General features: G+C 60.9%; 1 protein-coding gene across 6 annotated transcripts in view; it reads right to left on the minus strand.

Moving 5' to 3' along the window:
- Positions 1–15,700, minus strand: part of TMEM94 (transmembrane protein 94) — a 38,429-nt gene that overhangs the window by 6,006 nt on the left and 16,723 nt on the right. For 4 of the 6 annotated variants that reach the window (XM_062175269.1, XM_062175273.1, XM_062175270.1 and 1 more), the window contains exons 3-16: positions 7,212–7,331; positions 6,510–6,637; positions 6,161–6,297; positions 4,823–5,025; positions 4,016–4,167; positions 3,571–3,673; positions 3,332–3,418; positions 3,018–3,134; positions 2,672–2,728; positions 2,285–2,389; positions 1,998–2,162; positions 1,554–1,763; positions 710–1,025; positions 283–456 (exon numbers count right to left, since the gene is read on the minus strand). In XM_062175269.1, coding sequence (XP_062031253.1) covers positions 283–456; positions 710–1,025; positions 1,554–1,763; positions 1,998–2,162; positions 2,285–2,389; positions 2,672–2,728; positions 3,018–3,134; positions 3,332–3,418; positions 3,571–3,673; positions 4,016–4,167; positions 4,823–5,025; positions 6,161–6,297; positions 6,510–6,637; positions 7,212–7,331 — 2,074 coding nt within the window. The remainder of the gene's footprint in view (positions 1–282; positions 457–709; positions 1,026–1,553; positions 1,764–1,997; positions 2,163–2,284; positions 2,390–2,671; positions 2,729–3,017; positions 3,135–3,331; positions 3,419–3,570; positions 3,674–4,015; positions 4,168–4,822; positions 5,026–6,160; positions 6,298–6,509; positions 6,638–7,211; positions 7,332–15,700) is intronic. The other 2 variants (XM_062175271.1, XM_062175272.1) reach the window with 2 other exon arrangements.

Here is a 15,700-nt window from a genome sequence, read left to right on the forward strand (position 1 = left end):
AGCCTGAGGGCCCCTCCCTCTGACCACCAGCTGCACACTGCCACCTTGACAAGGTGCTGAGGAGCCCCTGACAGAGGCGATGCCCCAGGCCTCACGTCAGCAGGCCCCGAGGGAACGCCTGCGGGCCGGCAGTGCAGACACTAGATCCCAGTTCACTGGACAGCCCGTCCCTCGTGGTCACCTCCATCCCAGCCTTGGTCCTCAAGTGCGACCCCTGTATCTGCCCCGTCCTCCCAAGAAACGGGCAGGGCAGGGCACGGCCCCCCACCAAGCCCGGCTCACTGGTGCTGGTGTCCTTGATAAAGAGGCTGATCATGTGGCTGAGGGGAGGCCGCCGCTTGGTGACACAGGACAGCCGCCCCACGGAGGTCTCCTTCACCGTCTCGGCGCTGGGGAGGCGGTACAGCGCCAGGTGGTTCTCCTGCTTGAAGAGCTCCTTGGCCCCAGGAGTAAAACCTGCAGGACAAGGGGCAGGAACTTGGGGCCCCCAGGCGGAAGCTCACAGCCCTCCAGCTCCCCTCAAACCCGGGGAGGACCCCGCTGGTCTGGCTGGTGCCTGGCACCTTTTCACCCAACCGTGGGGCAGCTTTCACACACGGCAGTGTTTGACTGAAGGGGACAACTGGAAGCGAAAGAGCGGACAGAGCTTGGGACTGGGTCATTAGGAGTCAGGGCTGGGCTCCCAGTCACCCTCCCCGTGAGTGCCTACCGATGAGGCGGGCCAGCTCGCAAAGGCCCCAGGGCACGTGCACGGGCAGCACGGCGCTGTGGCTCTCCTGCAGCGCGATGTTGCACAGGTGGTCTGAGAAGCGGCACAGGCGCTCGGTGACGCTGGCATTGCACAGGTTCAGCAGCACGTTGAGGCCCAGGGGCTTGAGGGAAGTGAGGTGCAGCTGCCAGTTGGAGTCATCGAACTGGATGCAGGAGGGGTTCTGCTGGTCCTGCGACAGGCTCAGCATCTCCAGATGGTAGTCGCACACAAAGTCCTCTGCCTCATAGGGGTCGCCCTCTGTCCCAGGCTGGGCCTGCAAGAGCCATGGTGGGGAGGGGGTGAGGGCAGGCCCTGGATCCACCGTCCTGCGAGGTAGGCAGAGGGCTCCTTCCCTCTGCTGTCCAACGCCGGCCCAGAAAGGACCCCTTTCCTCATACACAGCACCCATGCCCACCCTCCCTGGCCCTTGCAAAGCCCCGCCTCCACGCATCTTAACTCCCGACACCAGCACCTAGAGCCAATGGCACTGGCAGCACCGAGAACGAGATGGCCAGGCAGAGAGGAGACAGCAGGGCCTCTTTCCAGCCAGGGGATGCTATCGGGATCAGCCCTGGCTTTGAGCGTTTACATGGTCTGATCAGGAGGCCAGGAACCGTTGCTGAGAGCTGGAGGGAGCGGGCCCAAGTCACAGACAGGGCTCGGGCCAGGCCTCAGGAAGTCAACCTGCTGGCCACGCTGGGAGGCCGGGGGCCGTGACGTCCGTGTTCCTTCAGGTCTAGGGAGGCCAGGATGGCTGGAGGGCCCAGGAGGCCGCTTGCCAGCTCTGCTTCCCTCCTCTCACCTTGACGGATTCCTCCTCGCCGCCCTCAGTGTCCCTGCTGAAGCTCACGTTGGAGCCGGACGGGTGTTTGCTGCGGCTGTACATCTTGTGGTGAGGGTAGGGCTCGGGGGGCTTGGGACCATCGCCAGGCCGGTCGCCACGCTCCTGCTCGTTGGAAAGGTGTAGGGCATTGCTCAGGGAGCCAGCCAGGAGGGCATCTCGTTCATGGGGCTGAGGAGAACAGGGAGGGAGCACAGGCCTAGGACCAGGGGCCCGACACGCCCGCAGGCCCGGGGGCTGGGCAGGCAGTTCTGGGCCCTCAGTGCTGCACTTCAACGGCTCAGATGCCTAGCCCGAGGGCGCCAGAAGCCTCCTCTCCCCCCTGAACCTTACCCTCCCCGAGGCCACTGACCAGGCTCCAAGGCCACACAGCACGGCCCGCAGTAAAGCCCTCGGGAGTCGTACCTCTTCCTCGACCTCAGGATGGCAGAAGGAGCGGGTGGACAGGTCGTCCGTGAGGTCTTCGTGGCTGTTGTGAGGGGGCTCCACCTTCCCGCTGAAGAACAGCACGGTCTCCGGGCTGGGGTTTGGCCACGACAGGATCCCCTGTTTGTCTACGCAGCACAGCACCTGCAGGGAGATAGGTGGAGATTGCCCGGGGGCTACTCTGGATGGGCAGATGGACAAGCCAGACCCATCCAGACAGGGGGCCCGGGGTGGCAGGCACCTCCTCCCGACATGGCCCTGCTCACCGTGACGGAGCCCAAGCTATGCAGCAGGCTGGAACTGTGGCTCAGTGTTGGCGACGTCCCCCGGATCACCCTGAGGAAGTGGCCCCAAATGCAGCGTAGCATCTCCTAGGGGGAAGGAGATTGTCGGCAAGGCCACTGGGGGCTCTAGAGCCAAACTCTGTGGGAAAGTCAGGGACAGTGTCTAGAAACTGGGGCAGAGAGGCCCTTGTCTGGGGCATGGCACCATGTGTTAAGGGGACAGGCCCAGCTTAGGGTAGATGGGGGTGGGGTGGGGTTTCCAGGAGTCCAGCTGGAGGCCCAAAGGAACCCCAGGGTTCTGGGAAGGGGCCTGAGGGAGCTCAGGAGGCCGCGGGGGCCTGGGGCAGAACCTGTTCTGGGTCAGAGCACCTGGGAGGAGGTGGCTTCCGTGTAGCTGCTCAGGGTGTCCTCCGAGAACTTGGCCAGCTGCAGAGAGAGCGCGAGCCTCAGTGAGGGAAAAGCCACCTTCGTGAGGGCCTCCACGTGGGCAAGGCTCCCGCCCTGTGGTAGACGGCGCCAGGCAGCCCTGACCCATTGGAAAGGGCCAGCATGGACGTTCACCCACCCTCGGGCTGGCTGGAGGCTCCTCAGGGTGCCGAGGGCCCTAGCCCAGGGAGTGTCCCTGGGCCTCCCACACACACAGCCCAAGGTGGGACTGGACTTCTGCCCCCGGTTCCCTGGCTCGCTCTCAGCCAGACGTCTTGGAACAACCTACCAGGGAGCTGGGCGAGGCCTTGCTCATCTGGGCCAGGACACGGGCTTCTCCACAGGCAGTCGCCAGAACCCAGAGGACCGGAAAGAGCAGGGGCAGGACGGGCAGCATGCCGTTCACCTGGGAGGGGCGCACCACACAGCAGCTCCAAGGAGCTGCTGGCCCAGGGAGGGAAGGGCTGCCCTGGCCACATGGCCACCCCTGGGTGGGGAGGGGCCGCTGTCTGGGGGCAGGAAAGGAAGGGGAGGAGGCGCTCTTGAGCAGAAGCCCGGGGGACCCCTGGGCTGCAGAGAGGGCGAGGAAGGGGCAGTGCTCACCTGCAGCTGGAGCAGGGTGTACTGCCAGGAGGTGACCCCGGGGGCGTGGAACATGAAGCGCAGGGCATTGGTGAGGAGGAAGCCAGCCTGGGGGAGCGGAGCAGTCAGCCCCTCACCTACGAGGCAGCCAGGCTCCACGGCTCCCCTCCCGTCGCTCCTCTGGCCCCACCTGGATCTGGCCCCAGGGCTCCCCGAGTCCAGCCCCCTTTCCTGCCCCCTGCAGCCTGCCTATGACGCACCAGGACCACGGGTACAGCGTAGTGCAGCATCACGGACTGCACCGTGAACCTCTCATTGTCCAGAGCAGTGACTGGGCGTGACAGGGCCATGTCCAGGGACCATCTGCAGAGAGAGGTGACCCTCAGAGCCCTGCTAACAGGAGAGGCCAGAAACCCACACGCTGGAAGGACCCTGGGCCTCTAAACCAGATTTAGCTTCACTGGGCACTAGCCAGTCCTCCAGTGTCCTGGGACACCCTAGCCCTGGCTGAAGAGGAGCTGTGGCTACCTCCATAACTGTCCTGAGTTCCGACTGGCACTGCCCCCACCCTAGAACTCTCATAAGAGGCTAAGGCAATGTCTGTCCTTAAGAAGCCTGGGGGTGACCAAGGCGCCATCCTTGCCAGCCCCTGCCTTCCCCACAGGATCCCCTGGGGAGAGGCTGGGGGTGGGGCAGCCTCCCTACCTGATGTTGTCAATCACGGGGGTCTCCAGGACACGGAAGAGCCGGTGCTGCTGGGGGTTCTGTGGACCCTTCTTCACCTCTCCCCGGGGCGAGGGTGGTGGGGAGAAAGGAGGGAACAGGTCCCCCGGCTCCAGAACGATGTGCTCATCATCCTGGGGCAGCAAGAGGACGGCAAGGGGTGAAAAGTGGGACTGGCACTGTGGCACAGGGAGTTAAGCCACCATCTGCAGGGCCAGCATCCCATATGGGCGCCAGTTTAAGTCCTGGCTGCTCCACTTCCAATCCAGCTCCCTGCTAATGGCCTTGAAAATCAGTGGAATGTGGCCCAAGTCGTTGGGCCTTTGCTACCCATGAGGGAGACCTGGATAGAGTTCCTGGCTCCTGGCTTCAGCCTGGCTGAGCCCTGGCCACTGGGGCCATTTGGGAAGATAGAAGATCTCTGTCTCTCCTTTCTCTCTCTGTAACTCTGCCTTTCAAATAAATAAATCTTTAAAATAAAAAAGTAGGAGGGTGGGGATGGCAGGCCCTTGGAGGCTGTTCCAGCTGGTCACTCCAGTCTAAGTGTAGATGCCTCCCAGGGCTAGGAGCGGCCTGTTAGCACAGTTGTGCAGGGCTGGGTTCGTAGTGCTTGAGGACCGGAGAGGACAGCACGAGGGGGAAGAGGTGACCCAGGAGGCCTTGCCACAAAGCCCATGCACAGGCCAGAGGCTGCAGGATCAAGCCCAGGGGTGCCCCTCCCCCACACCACCACCGCTGCCTGCGGATGCTGCCACCACGGATCCTGAGAAGGAGGACAGCTGTGGCTACCTTGATCCCCCTCAGAGACGCAAACGACTCCTGGCCAGGCCTCAGAGCTATGATGTCTCCTTCTACCAACAGGCTGACTGGCAGGTTGACCAGGTGTCCGTCCCGGTAGGCCCAGTGCAGGGACCAGGATGGCGCGAAGGGCATGTGGAGGTCTGGGTACATGGCGTTTGGCCACTTGATCTCCTTGCCGTCCCTGAGGGCATCTGAGGAGAAGGGAGAGAACGGAAACGACTTTTCACCCCAGCGCCAGACCAACAGCATCGCCCAGGCCCGGTGTCGAACGCTACGCAGCCCGGGACCCTCCTCCTCCTCCCGACACCTGAAGCCTTATTCTTTGCACCCCTTCCTGTTCAAATACACTTCACAAGTATCGCCAAGGGCCTGCGAGGGGATGAGGGAAGGCGACACGGTCCTTGCCCCACAGGAGCCACAACCCAGGCACGGGGCGGATAACTGCACGCCTGGCAAGCACTTGTTGAGGACGTTAACAAAGACCTGGGTGAAGCGGCAGTGAGGAGAGGGAGCAAACCAGCCGCCCCGCCAATCTAAGATGGCTTCCCGGAGGAGGAGCGTTTGGGATGGGCCTTGAGGACCAGGCCAGAGTTTGTCAGTTGGAGCAGCTCACCGGGCAGAGAACAGGGGGACGCAGGCACTGAGGCAGGTTAGCACCCAGGGGTCTGGACTCAGGAGGATGAACAGTAAGAAAGGAGGCTGAGGAAGGCTGGGGCCTGTGGCAGAGGCTCTGGGAAGCCACGTGCCACATCTGAGGCTCGGACAAGCAGAGGGAGCCACAGGTGGTTCTGAGCTCCCGGAGGCTAGGGTCCTCCTTTCGGAACAAACTCTCACTTGCTGTGTAAACAGAAGACCTAGAGGAAGGTGCAAGAGGAGGTACTGCCACTCTAGCAACCCACATGCGCCGGGTTTGAGTCCTGGCCACTCCGCGCTTCCAATCCAGCATCCTGCTAGCTTGCATGGTAGGCAGGGCATCAGGGCCCAGATGCTTAGTCCTGCCAACTCCATGAGCAACCAGGGTGGAGCTCCCAACTCCTGGATTCAGCCTGGCCTAGCCCCAGCTAGTGCAGGCATTTGGGGAATCAAACAGCAGATGGAGATCTCTGTCTCTCCCGCTTTCCCTCTATCAGTCTGCCTTTCAATTAATTAATTAATTAATTAAAGGCGGAGCATCCTTCCAACTCTCCCAAGAGGGCAGCTCTGGAAAGCTGACCACAGGCAGCCCCTAGGTGCTGGGGCTCCGGGCTGGGGCACGTGAGGAAAGCCCTCAGGGCTCCACCGCTTCCCAGGGAGCCTTTCCCCTGGCAGGACTGCCCTTGGCCTCACCTTGGATCTGGTCAATGATCCCTCGTAGCCTGCGCTCCACCTCCCGACGCTTCAGCCAGTCTTGCCGTCCCGTGAGGACCAGGCTGAGGAGCAGCAACAGGAACAGCGCCGAGGCGTTCACCAGCTCCACCCCGGGGCTGGCTCAGAGCAGTGGGTATATTAACAGGGCATCGCTGGCCCCAGGGTCCCCGACAACCCCTTCCCACCCTGGTCCCTTCTGAAAAGAATGTCTGGTTCAGGCTCCCTGACCCCGGCCTTGGGTCTCCGTCAAGGGCCCAGGAGCCCATGGTGGCAGCCCCTCCCAGAGCCCTGGGGGGAGCTGCTGTGGGGCCCGGGGCGCCCTGCTTACCTCCCTGCTGGCTGGCCACCATAGCAGCCCAGCAGCAGCAGCGCAGCCAGCAGCATGAGCGAGGCCCCCGGCCAATGGAAACAGGAGCAGCGGTTACTGTGGTGCAGGAAGCTGCTCCTCCACACCTCCTGGGGAGCCGGTAGAGGGGTGAGCGGCCTCTCACAGGCCCCTATGCCTCCAAACCTCCTGGGGAGGGCTGGTGGAGCAGTGAGCGGCCTCTCGCAGGCCCCCATGCCTCCATACCTCCTGGGGAGGGCCGGTGGAGGAGTGAGCGGCCTCTTGCAGGTCCCCACGCCTCCATACCTCCTGGGGAGGGCCGGTGGAGGAGTGAGCGGCCTCTCGCAGGCCCCCACACCTCCATACCTCCTGGGGAGGGCCAGGCCTCCATACCTCCTGGGGAGGGCCAGTGGCAACAGTGAGCGGCCTCTCGCAGGCCCCTACTCTCTCCAGCCCCCACGGCTGCCCAGTCTTCTCCCTTTGACCTTAGCTAGGGTCCAACCCACTGGGCTGCTGCAGCAAGCAGGGTCGGAACCTGGCTTCTTCCTGATGTTTCATGAGGCCTCCGTGGGGTCACGCCGCCCGTGGGTCAGGGTGCCTACAGCCCCAGGAAGGCATCTCCCGCCACCCCGCTCCTGCCTCTTTGCCAACCCACCCAGCGCTAGCCACTTCTCCACCTGAGTTGTTTCACTTAAGACGCCTCACCTTCCACGTGAGACATTTCTTCCGTTCTCTCAGGTGTCCGTCCAGCACCGCCTCCAGCTGTTCCTTCAGGATGCTGAGGGCCTTCTGGGTGGACAGGCCCAGGGCCAAGGGGGGGTCGCCCTGCAGGGAAGCAGGCAGGGCTCAGCATCTCCCTGGGGACCTGTGTCACTGCAGGCTGGACTCATCCCTTGCACCTCCCCGGGCCCATCCTCTCCAGCATTCTCACTTCTCTCGTCTCCTAGGGATAGCTACATCCAGGTCAAAATATTCAAGTGCACAGCCCCCTACTCATTAAAGACAAACTGAAAACAAAAAGGAAAAAAAACCCTCTCTACTGAAATCTTTAAATTTTTTTTTAAAAATTGTTAATTTGAGAGGCAGAGGGAGGGAGCTCCTATCTACTGGTTTACTCTTCAAATACCCACAATGGCCAGGAGTGGGACAGGCTGAAGCCAGGGCCCAGAACCTCAGGCCAAGTCTCCCATGTGGAGCCATCACCGGAGTCCTCCCAGGGTCTGCTAATGGTGAGAGGCTGGAGTTAGGAACCAGGAGCAGGTAGCAAATCCTGGCTCTCCAATATGGGATGTGGACATCCTAACCAGCAGTTTAGCCACATGGCTAACTGTCACTTCTACTCGGACTTCTCTGACTCACCTTTGCTCGATTCTCTACCCGGCGCCATCAGCAGTCTCCCTGCCTCCTCAGACCGCTCCCACCACCACCCTCCCCGTTATCTCAAGGATGCTCGTCTTTTAGATTTCAAACCACATATATATTTTAATGGGGAGGGGGAAATATCACAGAGCTTTTCATTGTTCCTAGGAAGACATGAAGGAAAAAAACCAACCATATCCTGTTACCACCATTTCACAAAAGAAAGACTATTGTAACACTCAAATGCTAGGAAGGACATAACATCTGACCAGAGGGCCGTTCCCAGGGATGGGCCACGCAGCAAGTCCACCACACTCTCCTGGCACCACACATGGGGTGGGGACGTGGGGTGAACAAGGTCCCAGAGGACACAGGACCAGCCACGCCACCCCTGTGCCCTCCTGCTCTGTGAGACCCACGCCCCGTGTGCCGCTCCTTTCTCCTCTCTTCCCACAGTCCATTCTGAGTCAGCTTCCAATGCTTGTACGTTTCCTAGGCAACCTCACCTTGAGCCTGCCCACCAGCACAGTGGAGCCGAGCCAGGTTTACTGAACTGCCCCGCAGCTGTTTCACGGGGACTCGGGAGTCAGTACGTCCAGACACCTGAATCCCAGCTGGCCCTTGCGGCAAGCGTCACCTCTCCTCCCACAGCTATGCCTGCTCTGGAGTACCCCAGACTCTTGCCCTCCTCCCACCCCAATTCCAGCTCCCAGCTATTGCCTTTTCCAGAACTTTTTCCACAGCACCCCAGCAGAGCAAACACACGCCCTTTACCTTAGAAACCCAGCCCAGACCCCTGCACCTGTAGAGTGAGGCCTCTGGGGGCCGCTCACGTCCCCAGCCTCCTCCTGACGGTCCCCCCACATGCCGGCCTGCCAGTATCTCCGGCAGAGAACAGACTGCTCACCCTACACAGCTCCTGCTTCTCCTTCAAGGCCCTGCTCAGGGACTGGCATTGTGGCACAGGGGGTTAAGCCACCACCTGTGGAATCAGCATCCTTGTGAGTGCCAGTTGGAGTCCCGGCTGCTCCACTTGCAACCCAGCTCCCTGCTAATGTGCCTGGGAAAGCAGCAGAGAACGGCCCAAGTGCATGGACCCCTGCCGCCCACATGGGAGACCCAGATAGTGTCCCAGGCTCCTGGCTGTGGCGTGACCCAGCCATAACTGTTGCGGCCATTTGGAGAGTGAACCGATGGATGGAAAATCTCTGTCACTCTGCCTCTCAAGTACATAAAAAAAAATCTTAAAAAAAAAAAAAAGTCTTAGCTGAGACAGAACCTCTGCAGGGATGTTGTCCCAAAACCTAGGGCTGCACTTCAGGGAAAGTGTGCGCTCCGACAGCATGGAGGCAGCCTGGCTCAGGCCTGCACCTGGGGAACTGGAATCACACTTACACCGCTGGCTCTCTCACTAGACTGCAAAGTTCTTGAAAACAGGGACTGAACTCTTCCATTTCCACATGTCCTCCCCTATTCCTTAACAGCGAAGACCGTGCCTGGCACACACAAGCTCAGGGAAGGAAGGGAGGGAGGAACAAGTAGCGTCACTGATCCCAGTGACATCTTTTTAAATGTGATTTTTGCAATCATTAAAATTGTTTTAAAATTTATTTTCATTTTCCTTAAATGGCAGAGAGAGATTTTTCCATCTACTGGTTCACTCCCCAAATGTCTACTACAGCCAGGTCTGGGCCATGTCAAAACCAGGAGCACAATCCAGTCTCCCATGACGTGGATGGCAAGGACCCAGGTACCTGAGCCACCACTGGCTCACTGTCTGCCAGGGTGGATTGGAGATGGAGCCAGGCTCAAACCAGGCTCAAACCAGGCTCACACCAGACTCAAACCAGGCTCAAACCAGGCACTCCAATAGGGGACACGGGTGTCCCTGGGGACATTTTAACACATGCCCCTCCTGCACCCCACCCAATTATATCTTAATCAGGGATCGGCAAACAAAACTCAAAACTGTAGCAGAAACACCTGGAGCTTTTTAAAATGTGGGTGTCCAGCCCTCTCCCTGGTCTACTGAATCTAAATTGCTGGAGTGGAGCCAATTCCAGGTTGATGTGATTCTCAACTCTGGGGTCCTGTGCAAAAGTTGGCCCCAAGACAAGCAGCGCCTGAAGGGGACCGAGTCCTCCCCTGGGAGCATCAGTGTGCTCCCAGGAGAGTTCCTGATGAGGAGCGCGTCTCCGGCCTGTGACGCCGAGAAAGGGACTTGGGGCTCTCTGCTGAGAAGCCCAGACCAGGGCCACACGGCCAGGGCTGCCCTGGCTGCCTAGTTTCTCTCCACCCTGAAGGCCCCCAGACCTGCCCTCCCAGGGCCCCTCGCTGCTTTGTCAGCTGCCATTCGGGACTTCCTCCTGTCTCCACAGGACCCCGTCCTGGTCAACCTGGCCTCAGCCCCGGCAGCACACACACCTCCACGGCTCCAGAGGCCACAGCTTGAGAGCAGCTTCTGCCACACACCTGGCCTGGTGGGTGCACCTGAGCGCAGCCCTCAGGGCTGGCCTGCTGCCAGGCCTCGGCCTGCGGGGTGAGCTCGGGCTTCCAGAGTGGGCCCCGCCGGGGCTTCCTAGCTCCCTTGCCTAAATCTCATCAAATCCCTGCTCTCCACAGGGGCTTTGGGGGATTATGGAGATAAGAGCTGCTTCTTCCCAAAGGGGATAAACTGGTTATTTCAGCTCAGGAAGAGTGCCCTCTGGGAAGGGGGCCCGTACCCCAGCCGGGGTAACTAACGTTCGCCGAAGCCCCCAGGAGGATGACTGGGAGTCAGGTAAGGCCCATCCCACCGCCTCCTAGAGTTCCTGCCACGGAAGGCAGGAGGGGAGGGTTGCAGGGGAGAAGAGGAGACCGTGGACCTTCTCCCATCCGAGGGGTGCGTCAGAGCACTGATGCCTGTTCCTCCCTCCCGGGCGAAGCCGAGGATCTAGGAGGCACAGCAGTTCCTGTGGAGCCAGGCAGAGACGCCAGGACCCGGAGCCTCCCCTCACGGCAGCCTCTGGCCCGGGCTCAGTCTCCCAGGCTTCCCCTCCACAGCGCAGGATGCGAGAGTTCTCAGGATGGACGTGCCTGGGCCAGACCTCCAGAAATGATCAAGTGAGGAAGCACGCTGGAGGCAGGCAGGGCTGGCCTCCACAAGCGGAAGGCTGCACCCCAGGAGGGGGTACTGGGAGGGAGGAAGAAAGGAAGGGCTGGGCAAATGGCACAGGGCCGCTGGGCTGCCTGGAACAAGGAGCCCCAAGCTCAGGAGGGCAGTTGGTTCCAACGGCGCAGAGAAAGCCTACGTCGAGCAGCCAAGGAGGTGTCCACCCTCTCCCTGGCCCGCACACCTGGGCACTCAGTCCCAGGGGCGCACGGTGGCTGTCCTGACATCTGCTGCCTTCCTGCAGACAGCCTTCCTCCCCGCCCGCCATCATCCGTTCTCCGGCACGCTCTGCCCCCAGGTGCCTAGCAGCTGCACTCACCCCTCACCAGATGTAGGAGGTTTGGGGCAGAGGGCGGCACATGACCCCGGGGCAGGGCACCTGCACAGGCTGTCTGCGTGCTTCTGCCCCCGCAGGTTGTGTCTGGCCGGGGGCACCAGCCAGACAGCACAGCAGAAGCAAAGTAAGCCATTCTTTAATTACACGCCGCCCAAAGGAAGTGCCTGCCCGCACAGGCTGGCCCTGTGGTGAGGACGCAGGCTTCAACCAGCTTACCCAAGCCCTCTGTGGAAGGAGGGCCTGAGCTGGAGGCCAAAGCCACGCTTTCTCTTAGCATGCCTCGGCTTTTCCCCACGTGATGTGGGAGCCCAGCTAAGGCACTTGGTGGAAGACCCACACTTCCTGAAAGAGGTCCGGGATGGGCTGGCGAGTGAGCAAGCTCTGCCGGCCTTTCTCCATGCATGGCGCTGGGCTAGGCACCGGCGAGGGAATGGGTGTGATTCCTGCTACCAAAATAACCTGAGTTAACACACACAATCTTCTCACCTGCTGGGGCTAAAAGGGGGCAGGAAAAATCTTGTTTCAAGCAGGCAGAGATAATGAGATTCGCCCTGCTTCCCAGGTGCTGAAAATTCCCACCTCACCCCATTACCAGGAACCTCCAGAGATGTCCTGGGGTGAGCAGCGGGTCTGCGGTCTACCCCAGAGAGGACAGGCGCAGCTCCTCCACCGACCCTGAAGCTCTGCGGGCAGAACCGCCCCCAACTCACTGCTGACACTGCCCAGGCTCAACGGGAGCAAGAGGAGGGAGTAACTGGAAGTTCTGAGGCAGCCCCGGCTCAGCAGAGCCTGGCAGCGTGTGCCCGTCCCGAGCTGGGCTCTCTGTGCTAGCATCCGGGCTGTGGCAGGGACGGGGTGCTGGCAGGGCACAAGCATCCGGGGGAACAAGAGGATGGTAAAAGCATTCCTTCCACCAGAACCCACCACGTGCGGCACCGGCTCTCAAGGTCCGATGCCAAGCATCTGGATCGTCTAAGGCGCCTTCAGGGAGCTGACATACCTGGGCTCTCCTGTGCCCGCCTCAGTCAAGTTTCTCAAGGGGTGCAGAGCCAGAAGCCCCCAGCCCCAGCCCCTGCCCGCGGGGAGCTCCTCCAGGGTTCTGTGGGCACAGCAGCAGTTTTCCTTCCCACTCCACCTGTTTCAGGAGCACCAGAATCAAGGCTGCAGGCTCAGGTAGACAAGTTACCAATTTTGACCTCGACCTGAGGCCGTGACAAGAGATAACCCCCCATTAGAAGTGGCTGGGCCGTAGCTTAACAGGCTAATCCTCTGCCTTGCGGCGCCAGCACACCGGGTTCTAGTCCCGGTTAGGGCACCGGATTCTATCCCGGTTGCCCCTCTTCCAGGCCAGCTCTCTGCTATGGCCCGGGAAGGCAGTGGAGGATGGCCCAAGTGCTTGGGCCCTGCACCCCATGGGAGACCAGGAGAAGCACCTGGCTCCTGGCTTCGGATCAGCGCTCAACAGGCTCTCTGTCTCTCTGTCCACTCTGTCAAAAAAAAAAAAAAAAAAAAAAAGCGGCTGGGCCCCTTCTCCACGGTCCACACGGTCACAGCCCTCTTAGTCAGTGCAAAGCCAGACTCCACACAACGCCAGGCCCGCTGAAGCCAGCGTCCACTCTCTGGAGCTGGACGAGACCCAGCCACGCCACACCTGCAGCCAGGCAGCTCCAAGCGTGAGCAGGCGGCTCTTTCCTCTCCCTCTCGCTTCCAGGTGCATGCTCACCTGAGCACTTCCGCCTCCTCCTTCCCACCAGCATCTTGTCAGAAACCATCCAGGCCCTGGCAGCTCCTGCTCAGCCAGCGGTGTGGCCCCAACGAGGGCTGCATCCAGGCTGCAAGCGCCTGTCACCTGTGCACGGAGACCTGGGTCCTAGCATCCCTAGCATCCCTTGGCAGGCACCCGGCCGGGAGCTCCCTGGACGCACTGGCTCTCTGGCTCTCATTCCCAGTCTCCTCCCCAGGTCCCAGTTACCTCACGCTCATGGAGCTGCCTCCCGTGCTACTTGGTCTGCAGGCCCCTGGCTGCTGAGGCGGAGCCGCCGCACCCAGCAGGGACAGCAATGAAAGCCAGGCTGGCATACTCACTCGGCTGCCTTTGCCCTGGGAGGGCATCCATAGCTCGGCCTGCTTGAAGAGCATGGGCAGAGCCTGAGCCACGAGCAGTCAGCCACCGGAACTTCCAACACCAGCCTTGAAGGGGGGAGGGGAGGGGGAGAGAGAAGAGGAGGAAGGGGAGGGGGTGGACAGCGTGAGCGAGGAGCCGGAGCAGCAGAGCAGAGCTTCACTGTGCTGATTAATTCAGCGATTTCCAGTCACGCTGCAGAATCGGGGCGGGAGGAGGCGGCGCAGTGGCTGCAACAGCAGCCTGGGAGGGAGGGCAGGGGGGAGGAGGGAGGAGGAGGGAGGAGAGGAGGGAGGAGGGTTGAGAGGAGAAAGTTTATCCGATGCTCTGCCAGATGTCTAGGAGCTTGCCTCACTCACAGTGGAGGCCACTGCAGGGTGAACAGGTCCAGAGCCAGCCAGACGGATGGACAGACGGACAGAGGGAGAAACTGCCAGCGGCCTGGAGCCCTCACCTGCAGCCCTGAGGGCTGCTGCCAGTATCCAGGAATACCCTGGGGCATGTAAACACCTGCTCTCTTCCTGTCCACAGCACCTGAGTTACTGGGCAAGGTTAGGACCACCCCCCACCCCCCCACCCCCCCCCACCCCCGTGATGGGGAGCCTGTCGTCCGTGTAGAGCCTCGAGCCATGCAAGGCCTCCCCTTCGTGGAGTCATGCCAACACCAGCTCCTGCCGTGAGACGCAGGAGGAGGGAGCAGGGACGTGTGAGTTATTAATAGCAACACATCCCGCACGCAGTGGAAGGAGTGGCCACTGAGAATATTTCAGGGGGCAGAGCAGTGGACCAGGAAGCTCCCACAGGAGGAGTCCAAGGGAAGAGGGCGGAGCCAGTAGAAGGAGGGGCCTCTGAGAATTCCAACATCTTCCAGCGAGGTGGTGTGGAGACCCCAGTAGCCACTAATCAACGCGAGTGAAGGGCCACAGTAAGATGCAACTGCCCAAGGGACACCCAGGTCCCTCCTCTGACATCTGGGTGGCTCTCAGCACAGGCACACTGGGCGTAGGGGGGCTAAGGCACTAGGAGGTGACTTCTCTATGGCCAGACCATCCTTAGGAGGGGCTACAAAGCCCCAAGTTCAGGAAACAGCCTAATGAGTCCCCTAGCTGAGGCACAGGTTGGAGGCCCAGCAGGGTTCCCCAGGGCCTCGTTTCCTAGACGACACCATCTCCCTGCAGGGAAGGGAAGAAAGCGCCAGAGCCTCCCCCTCCCCCCTGCTCTAGCGCAGCTCCCTGTGGGGCCCTGCAAACAGAGAGCAGAATGGGAACAGAAAGGAGGGGCCGGGCAGCCCAGAGGTGAAGGGCCGGAAGTCTCCATGGGCAGCAGGAAAGCAGGGAGGGCAGGGTTGGCTCCCGTGCCCACCACTGTGAGGAGTGCAAAGATCACCAACCAGCAAACAGGCTCCCCTCTGTGTGGCCGGCCTTGAAGAGGAGAGCGGGGTGGGGGTAGGGAGCCCACTGCCCCCATCCTGCCTCCCTCCTCTACTGCACTGGGCAGCCCTGTCTCCCAGGAGTAGGAATCCAGCCATCAGTGCTACCGCACGTTCACCAGGGGCTGGAGGACAGGAGACACTGAGAGCTGGAGGCCAGAGAAGGGGGTGGGGTGCACAAAATCACCCAGCAACAACCGAGCTGACCCTGGCTGAGCCAGGGGCTGGTAGATCCCTGGCCGTCCATCACCTATGCCAGCTGGTCCCAAGCCTGCTCCTGCAAGACTCCTCGCCACGCCGGGCTGTGGGGAGTTTCTTTACAAGCACCTCCATGCAACTCCCAGGTACCTCAGTAGAAACCCTGTTAGCCCCCCGACATCACTTAATTGATTGCTCATGCTATCCATTCTCCAACCAGACTCCAAGCCTTTCCGAGCCACTGGCCACCTGCCCAGCTAGGGCTCTCCCAATCCAAGGGCAGCATTGTAGAAATGGGGTCATGAGCGTGGCTATGACCCTTTCTAGTTCAGGACTCACCTACCAGAAAGAGGAAGACAAAGAAACCCTCTGGGAAAAATGGCCATAAGAACTATCCAGCATGGGTTTGTTTTTGTTTTGTTTTGTTTTCCCCCCTCAAGATTTATTTATTTATTTGTAAGGTAGTTAGAGAGGGGAGTGGAGAAAGAGACCTTGCATCTGCTGATTCGCTCCCCAGATGGCCACAATGGCCTGGGCTGGGACAAGCTGGAGCCAGGAGCCAAGAACTTTCCATCCAGATCTCCCATGTGGGTGGCAG

The sequence above is a fragment of the Lepus europaeus genome, chromosome 18 (genome assembly GCF_033115175.1).
Source record: "Lepus europaeus isolate LE1 chromosome 18, mLepTim1.pri, whole genome shotgun sequence".
NCBI lineage: Eukaryota > Metazoa > Chordata > Mammalia > Lagomorpha > Leporidae > Lepus > Lepus europaeus.